An 8,902-nucleotide genomic window follows, 5' to 3' on the forward strand; every position below is an offset into this window, starting at 1 on the left:
GTTCTGACTGCCAGTGTCAGCTCGAGGGATGACACGGTGGTTGGGATGGATACAGTGTGATGCCGATTTAGAGTGTGAAGTAAGGCGTAGCAATGAGGTCCAGGCTTCCCAGGCTGCCCCACACCCAAGTTAGCAATGCACTGTTTGACTGTGAACAGGTCATTTCAGTACTTCTCTGTCACTCTCACCCAGTGTTGATTCACATCACAAACTTTGGGGCAAGCTCTGGCACTCTCAGGATGGTTCTGTAGGTCCTGTCTGAGTGCTGCCTCCATAATAACAGGAACACAAACAAGCACTGAGCTTGCTCTACTGCACTGTCATGTGAAACAAAACAAATGGGGTCATGTCCTTACCTCTCTTGTGCTATTGGTGATGGCTGTGTGCAAAAAATGCTGAACCATGAGCTCTGGAACTAGCTAGCAATTTCAGAGGATAGCTGAGGGTTCTTCTCTGCTGGAGAAGAGAAGATCTGGAGTAAGATCTTCCTGCTCTGTCTGTGAAATTAATTGCTCAGAGGCTTCTGAGCATTATAGCTTATAGGTTATTCTAAAATAAATCTGTATTTTCTTATATAAAGTTTAAGACTCTTGATCAATTAAATAATCACAGAATCACAGAATGGCTGAGGTGGGAAGGGACCTCTGAAGATCACTCAGTCCAAGCCCCCTGCAGAGCAGAATCACCTCGAGCACCTTGTGCAGGACGGCATCCAGGCAGGTTTTGAATATCTCCAGAAAAGGAGACTGCACAACCTATCTGGGCAACCTGTCCCAGTGCCTTGTCACCTGCCCAGTAAAGAAGTGCCCCCTCATATTCAGACCTACCTTCCTGTGCTTAAATCAAGAGACTGTTAGTTTGCACAGAATCATTAAGGTTGGAAAAGCCCTCCAAGATCGTGTGGTCCAACCCCCAACCACCACTATCACCCATATGTCCCCAAGCACCACATCCAGCCTTTCCTTGAACACCCCCAGGGACGGTGACCCCACCACCTCCCTGGGCAACCCGTCCCAATGCCTGACTGCTCTTTCTGAGCAGAAATGTCTCCTCATTTCCAACCTGAACCTCCCCTGGCACAACTTGAGGCCATTCCCTCTGGTCCTATCACTGGTTATCTGTGAGCAGAGGCCGACCCCCAGCTCCCCACACCTCCCTTTCAGGTAGTTGTAGAGCAATGAGGTCTCCCCTGAGCCTCCTCTTCTCCAGACTAAGATCTGTGGAAGGGGTGTGTGTGGCCATGACGTAGAGAAATAGCATTTGCTGGTTTAATGGACTGGTCTTAGAACAAGCCTGCAGAGTGCTAGGCCACCCACCTGAAACTTCAGTGCCCGCTTGTTTCCCTCTCTCACAAATTGCCTGCCTGAAGACAAGTTCCTGGAATGCCTCAGACACCTCCTCTTAGCCAGAACTCAATGAATCACTTTGAAGACTTTTTCTCTTCCAGCACATTTACTTGTTGAGACCCAGGGTACTCCAACATCTTTTTGAAGCCCGTGTTTCAGTATAACCCAGCAAAACAGAGATAATTCCTCTCTGCCCTGTACAAAGAAGGCATTGTGATTTGGGAAGAGCTCTCTGCTAGACAAGAGCATTCGCTCCCTAAAGGACAAATAAAACCATATAATTTCAGTTAATTCAAAGCTGAAGGGAAGAAAGAATTAATTTTTTTTAATGTGCAAGGGTCAGATAGATACTGTAGTGACAGTGCCTACGCAGATGAAGAGCTTTATTTCTGTTTGTGCTCCCGAGTCACTGTTTGATCTGTGGCAGCTCTCTGCATTGCTCTGCCTCATCTTCTCACCTGTAGAAAGGAATGACAGGGGCACACTTGGCTGGTGCAGGTATGCTGAAGATGGATTGGTTTTATTTCTGTGATATGTCATCTTTCAAAGAAAAACGCCTCTTCAGATGTAATGGTTACCTTTCTTTGAAGGATTTCATTCAGTGTTCATGTGCAATATGTCACCACTGGAATCCGAAATGTTTATTTATCTTTAAAGAATTGGGACTCTAGCAAGTCCAAAAGGGAATATAAAAGTGGCAGGTTTGATGGGCTTAGTAGTGTGTTAAAAACATACGAATTCTGGTTCTAATAGGTAGTGGGTGCTTTGAAATGTTTATAATGCCTGTAGGCCAGCCACTTTCCTCCCTTAGTCTGAAAGATTTGCAGACATGCCGTATCCCCCATGAGTGAAAATTAATGGTGATCTCTGCCTCCTGTTCCCATGAAGTTCCCATTCTGATGGAAGTTTGGGAACAGAGGCTGATTACTGCAGACCCTGTCATCATCAGTGCTGGCTGGCTGATTCTGGGCTTTGTACTTTCTTCAGGACTGCATTTTAAACCTGGAAGTCAGAGGGCTGGTTTTAACGGAGCTGAGAGAAACATCCTTTATCATTACATGTAAAACCATTTTAGAGAGAATCTGTGTTTCCTGTTGAAAACGGGTAAGGGTTCACAAATCAAGAAAGGTGGAAAACTCCAGTTCTAGGAAATCAGTGCTCAGCCAACAGAGCTGAACAGCAAATAGCATGGGCTTTTCTCTAGCCTGGACTTGGTTTCTTTGTTCTGCTTCTTTTCAGCTGGTGTGAAGTTCAGAGTCCTGGAACAGCAGGATGGAAAACCTCTTCGACTCCTTATGCAGGTGAGTAAAACCATTCAGATTGAAAGACAGTGAAGGGCTGGGAAAAGATTTTCCTTTCCAGATGTGTTGAAAAGTCATAGCTGTTCTGTGATGCAGTCAGGATGAGTGCATGGGTGAGCAAAGAGAGGAAAGGGCCTCCTGTTACTCTCCTGAGTTGACTCTGGCAAGGTGTGTAGGAAAAGGTTACCTGCACTTTTGTAACACTGCATTTCCACGCTCTGTCGCCAGATATAATAAAGCAAATTTTTTCTGAAAAGTAATGATGTGATGGTAGCATTGGAGTTGTCATTATGCTTTCATGAGTGATTGTGAAACTACTATTTCTTGACTTTGCAGGACTACTCCTGTATCACAACATGACTTTTCTTGCTCTTTGCTTCCTACGAGGAAAGTCTGAGAGGCAGCGTATAGAATTTATAAAAAACATTTGCACACTGGTGGAACGCGTGGGAAGGAATTAGCCATGGCTTCCCAGCTCTTTTACTTTTTCCATCAGCGGTCCAGTCCTCGCCCTATTTCAGCATAGGTCAGATCTGCACAGAACTGGCACATCATCTAGCAGTGATTCAAAAGGGAATCCCTTCCGCAGATGTCTTCTGGGGTGAAACCAGCATTTTCAAAGCATTTTGTCTTCCCACTTCCTTAGTTCCAGTAGGACAGTGGTGTACGAACCAGAATCTATCATTCTCCATGCCCAGAAGAGTCCGTAAAAAGGAAACTGTGGACACCAGTGGTGAGGCATAGGAGCAGCTGAGCAGACAGTTTGGCACCAGCGTGTTTGTGAGCCAAGGTAGATGGCTTCTCCAGAGGAAAAATATCAGGCCTTAGATAGAGAGCAGAGGCAGTGAGTCATATGAATATGATGAATTTTCCTTGGACCACTGCAGAAAGATCCTTTTGCTATCTAGAATATAGCATAAGTCATCATTTCAAGATGTGGAAGTGCTTTAGTGGATGTCTCTTTTGGCCTTCTGTTCAAATAATAATGAGCACAGCATCAGTAAAGGCACTTTTTTTGTTCTCTTTGTGCTGGTGGAAATGAAAAATGAGCTTATGTCAGAAATTCTGCTGAATATACCACTTTATGATAGGTCTTTTGAGAGGAAAATCTAAAAAGCCTATTTTTAAGTGACATGTTAAGATTCTTATGTATGGTACATGCTGATGCTCCTTTCTATACATTGCACCGTGGCTTTGTCCCCTCCCCGTATGGTGGCTCTGTAGAAGCATGCGTGATGGCAGTAGGGTCATATGCATGTAACTGTGCCCCAAATGATTTAAGCTACAGGTGACTGATACGTTCACAGCTGCCCTCTGGGGCACTGGTAATGGATTAGAAATCAATAATGCTGGTTTTGAGCATTCATGTTCAGCTTGTGGTTCAGCCAGGGGATTATTTTGACTTTTAAGGTAGTGTCGCTGGAATGCAAAGTCCAGGCATAGGCAGGCAGAGGGTAGGAGATGACATTTCCATCCCAAATGCTACTTAATTTCTCCAGGAGTTCTTACGTAGTTCAGTATTTTCTTTAGTGTTTAAAATCATTCATTTTGGTACACAAGAAGAAATATTTCTGGCAGCATAGCTCAGCTGACTGATAGCCCAGCGAGAAGACACGACGTGTTTAATTCATCTGTATATCTTCTGCCAGAAATGTCATCTTTCACAGCAGTTGCTTTGAAAAGGGTTAAGCAAAAGAGGAAAGGAAAAGGGAACAGTTCCGTTATGAAACAAAGGGAGCACATTATATCAGGATATAATATAAATTAATATAAGGATATAATATAAATTTGAACTGTAGTAATTGCATAAAAGGACCTCATATTGCCACTTCACTAATAACCATTTGCTTTTGTTTTGGTTGTTTCCATTTATAATAGGAGAGACAGAAATATATATTGCACTGGGCTTAAATTTCCTGTTACTTCTCAGTAGGCAAGTGTTACCACTCAGCATCATCACTGCCTAGAGATGATTTTCAAGGATAAACATGTCCAAACCTTCCAGCCCACATTGCTAATAGCCAGGGGCAGGTACACTGTGCATCTCCCTCATACAGCAGCAGTTCCTGTCCTCCTCCAGTATGTTCTCACTTACAAAATACTGTTTTGTGTAGAGTTGATGAAATAAGCAGAAATAGTTACTCAAGTTTTACTGGTTATAGTGGTGGTGTGTTTTTTAATTGGAGCAGGGGAAGGTTTCTTTGGTCTTTTTTTTTTTTAAGCTGTCTGTGACCACGATGTGATTAGGTTGGTTACAGTCATGCGTAACATCCAATAAATGCTGTGGTCAGTCCTTGGCCATAAGGCTGTGGAGTGTGTTTGAAATATGAGCTGCGGTAGTTTGGGTTACACATACCTCAGGTGGGATGAGCTCAGCTCTTGGGTTTCTGGTACAAATGTTCATTTTGATGGCATTCAGAACCAGCTTTCTGTGCATCTGTTTGAATCTGTCCCACAGCTGGACCCCACTGGCTCTTCTTTAGCTTCTCTCAGCCTCTGTGAGCTGCTGCTACGACTTTTTTTTTCCCTAAACTTCTTAGGGATGCTTCTGCACACAAGCATTTTCTCCTTGTCCTTCAACAGTATTGTACTTTGAAACAGTAAAGACTTGACAAAGGTCTCCGAGACCAATTCTAGTGAACTCTTTGCTTAATTGCTGTTTTCTGGAGCTCCGTCTCTTAGTTTATCCTTCCCTTCTTCTTGAATACCAGATAGGTGAAGCAAACTGGGGGTGTAAGCAAACTCCCAGAAATCTGGTCACTCTTCAGTGGGCAAAGGAAATATTCAGCTTCTGACAAAGTAGTGACTGTGTGTGTTTTTTTGCTGCCTCTATCCTTTCGTGTCTGGATTTTCTACCACAAATTATAGTCTCTTTCTTCTTTCACTCATCTGCATGGTTTGTTCCAGCATAAGTGGACCCTTTCACTAGAGGAGGACATCCTTCCATGTGCTTCTGTTGCCCCTTCTCCAGCTAACAGATCTGTTTGACTCCCCCATCTTCCAAAAGACCAACACAGCAATTTTGTAACTGCAGTCAGAGGCTACGAGCTTGCGTAGGTAGGGACTGCAGGCAGATCGTTTTCGGGATGGTGATTGAAATCAAATCGAAAACTGTGAATTCAGCCAAAGAGACCTAATTTTGAATGGTAATGAGCAGCCCTTTGTGTGGTCTGTGTACTGCTCTGCTAGAAGACGATTCCACCACGTGTTGAATAAGTGATACCAGGTTCAGCTCAAAGTGTAGCTGTGGGCCGAGGGCTTGGCGGCTTGAAGTAGTAGGCCAGTAAAAGAGATGGCTGAAGTGACACATTATAGTTCTTACAAGTCTTAGTACATCCCCAAAGGAGCATTGCATCTCTCCAACCACTGCAGCCCCTTAACAAGGTGACAGCCCCACACCCTTGTAAACTGAGCAGCGCTCTCAAATCCTTCAGATGTTCGCATCTGCTTCTCTGCTCGGAAATTATTTGAGTAATACTCCTTGCCGAGCTGGATTTGTTAGTGTTCAAGGCTAAATAGATGTGACCAGCCAGGAAGGGAGTTTGGCATTTTGTGAGTAGTGGTGTTGATGTTCCAACAGAGGCTGGTTCTACACCAAAGTCACACTTGCCTGCCTCAACTGCCCGCACCTCCTGCTTCAACGCATTTTCATTGTTGCTGTCCCTCTTTCTCCTCCTAGATCAACCCTCTGTCGTATGGCAGCGTGGTACAGACATACAGGCTGCCTACGTACAGCTGTTACCCTAAGGATTCCTGGACATCCCTCTGCAAGAAGCTGTTCCTTGGAGAGCTGATCTACCCTTGGAAGCACAAAGGAGAGAAGCAGGACTAAGCAAAGCAGAAGAGCCAGGACCAAAAGGCTTGGTCAGAAAAACGCATTGACTCCTAATGCTTTTGGACCAAAGGTATCTCAGAGCCAACAGCTGCTGGATCCCTTTAATTAGATGTTGTTAATGTGGGAGGGGCTGAATTCTTAAAGGCAAGTATTTTTAAACGTTGTTCTTCAACTGTCCCCTTCCCGTACACTATGTTTGAGCTGGTTTGGTTTGCAGGCTGTTCCTTGTTAATGCAGTGTTATCCTACCCGAGATGTCTGCCTGCTGGCACCAGGGGCTAATGATTTTTTTTCTGATGCAAAAGGTGAAACCCATCAGTGCCTCATGGAACCAGCATTTAGTGTAATCAAGGAAGTACCTCTTGGATGGTTTCATGCTGTATATATCTTTCCATGTAAGTTCACAGGGTCGCATGAACCAGCCCTTCAGGTGGTTCAAAGTCACAATGTTGAGGTACATTCTACCAAAGGGTATTTTGGACCTTTTATGCTTCAGCATTCAAGCCAGCTGATCAAAGCGAACACAGAGGATCGGCTTTTAGAGTCACACACTGAAAATTGTACAGTGGGATTATTCAGGTTCAGGGGATATTTATTCCTTTCCTTTTGGTTGGGCTTGGATTTCCCCCCCCCCCCCAGCCCAGTGCAGCACCGAAGCAGGTATGAGCATAGAAACAATGGGACTGGAGCCCCAAAAACATAGACTGTGGTTCATTTGTGCCTACATGAAACGCAGAGGATCTCATCGACATTTTTCAAAAGCAGATCTGGGGAGAGCTGAGCCCTGAGCTGACACCAGAACTGGAAGTGCAGGGCGCACAGCCTCAAACCCCAGCCTGCCCAGGCTGACACGGCAGCGAGCCGTGGTAGCAGAGAGCTCAGGGCCCTGCCAAGGCTCAGGGCTTCTTTCTCAGTCGCAGTCCAAGGCAAACACAGCTTTGCTGAGTCCAGCTCCGGCTGCGGTGTCTGCCAGAGGACTGCAGCAGCCCGGCTTGGTATGCAGCTCAAGCAGCGCTGGGAAGCGTGTGCTGGGTTCCCTTGCAGGGTCAGTACATCTCCCTGTTTCTCAGGGCCCAGATGAGAACCTCTTCTTGTGCTGCCTCATCTTTTGCACTTTCTGGTGGTCAAAGAGTTTTTGTAGTGATTTCAGATGAGGTATTTAAAGCCACTTCTTCCCTGTAGCTGTAGACACATTTGTCTCAGGAGGATTTTCCTGCTTTGGATGCTACCTCTGCAGTGCAGCAGTGACTGGCTTTGCTGCATCCTGTTCTGACTGCGTGCTTATTTTGACATCTGTTCCCCTTCCCAGTGAGTCTTCTCTTCCCTGTCCTGGGGAGAGTGCTTCTGTGTACAAGAGTGCGATGTCCCGCTGTGTACTTTGCTGTTGTGCAGACAGTTTTATACCGTCGTTACCTGAAAGTACACAGACTCTGGGTCTGTGAGCTCCTCCTGCCCTGACTGAAACCGATGTAGTGTCACGGCACCCTGCTGCTGCTTTGCACTCCCCAAATGGCTGCATTAAATGGCGTGCTGGATCCTTTCCTCTTTTCCTCTGCCCCAGAAGGCTCTGTTTGTCCAAGGGCACAGAGGACAGAGGCGGAGGCTGTGTGTGCTGTGGCGGTCTGCACCTCCACTCGCAGGTTAAGAATTTCCTCCCCCAGCCCCGTGTCTCGTCTGTGTGCCTGGAGACAGCGCAGCAGAGCAGGATTACAGCCCCAGGAATGTTGGCTGCTTTACAGCGTCCCTGGCAGGTACATTTCGTTTGTCTGTAGCTGCTGACAGCCTCTGGCACTGCAGCCACTGCCTCTGCAGTCACAGCTTGATGGAAGGAAAATGCAGCTCTGTAGGCAAGTGTTTGGTCCAGACATTCCTTAGCAGGCAAGCACAGAAGCTGCCGAGGTCTGGCAGTTTTTTTAAGGGCATGGTGAGGGAAGGCAGCACTGCACAGGCACTGCTACCAAAAGGTGATGATGTGGTTCCTTTGTCCAGGGCCCTCGTGGCAAAAAGCCCCTCCACCACTGTTGCCACCTCTGGCTCTGGATGGGCCATCACTAGCTGCAGAAACTGCAGAGATTCTTGTTGTTCTTTAACGATCAGTGCTTAAAACTCCTGTACAAATACAGCATCTTCTTTTGGAACTCTGTTGTCTGAGTATTTCTTCCACCCCAGGTTTGAGTAGGTGCAGGCTGTGGGTCTGAGAAATGGTTTGTGCTTCAGCTAAGTCACCATCCTGGAGAGCCAGCCTTACCTGCCACTCAGCAGGGCAGGTTTACATTTCACCTCCTCTTGTGTTTCCATTGGAGTAATTCAACGATTTTCCCCCTGCTTCCTCCCATGCCTGCATGGTTTGGCTTACGAATTGCTGAGGGCCACTTTATTATTTTTGGTACTGTGGAAATAATGTTCCTAATATCCTGGCTT

General features: G+C 46.0%; 1 protein-coding gene across 1 annotated transcript in view; it reads left to right on the forward strand.

Annotated features, from left to right (window-relative positions):
- Nucleotides 1–8,585, forward strand: part of PIGQ (phosphatidylinositol glycan anchor biosynthesis class Q) — a 32,968-nt gene extending 24,383 nt beyond the window's left edge. Inside the window, exons 10-11 of the mRNA XM_084296310.1 lie at nucleotides 2,586–2,647; nucleotides 6,327–8,585. Of these exons, the coding sequence (XP_084152436.1) occupies nucleotides 2,586–2,647; nucleotides 6,327–6,479 (215 nt within the window). The 3' untranslated portion in view covers nucleotides 6,480–8,585. The remainder of the gene's footprint in view (nucleotides 1–2,585; nucleotides 2,648–6,326) is intronic.
- The last annotated feature ends 317 nt before the right edge of the window (nucleotides 8,586–8,902 follow it).

This window comes from Netta rufina, assembly GCF_964035555.1.
Source record: "Netta rufina genome assembly, chromosome: 15".
Classification (NCBI taxonomy): Eukaryota; Metazoa; Chordata; class Aves; order Anseriformes; family Anatidae; genus Netta; species Netta rufina.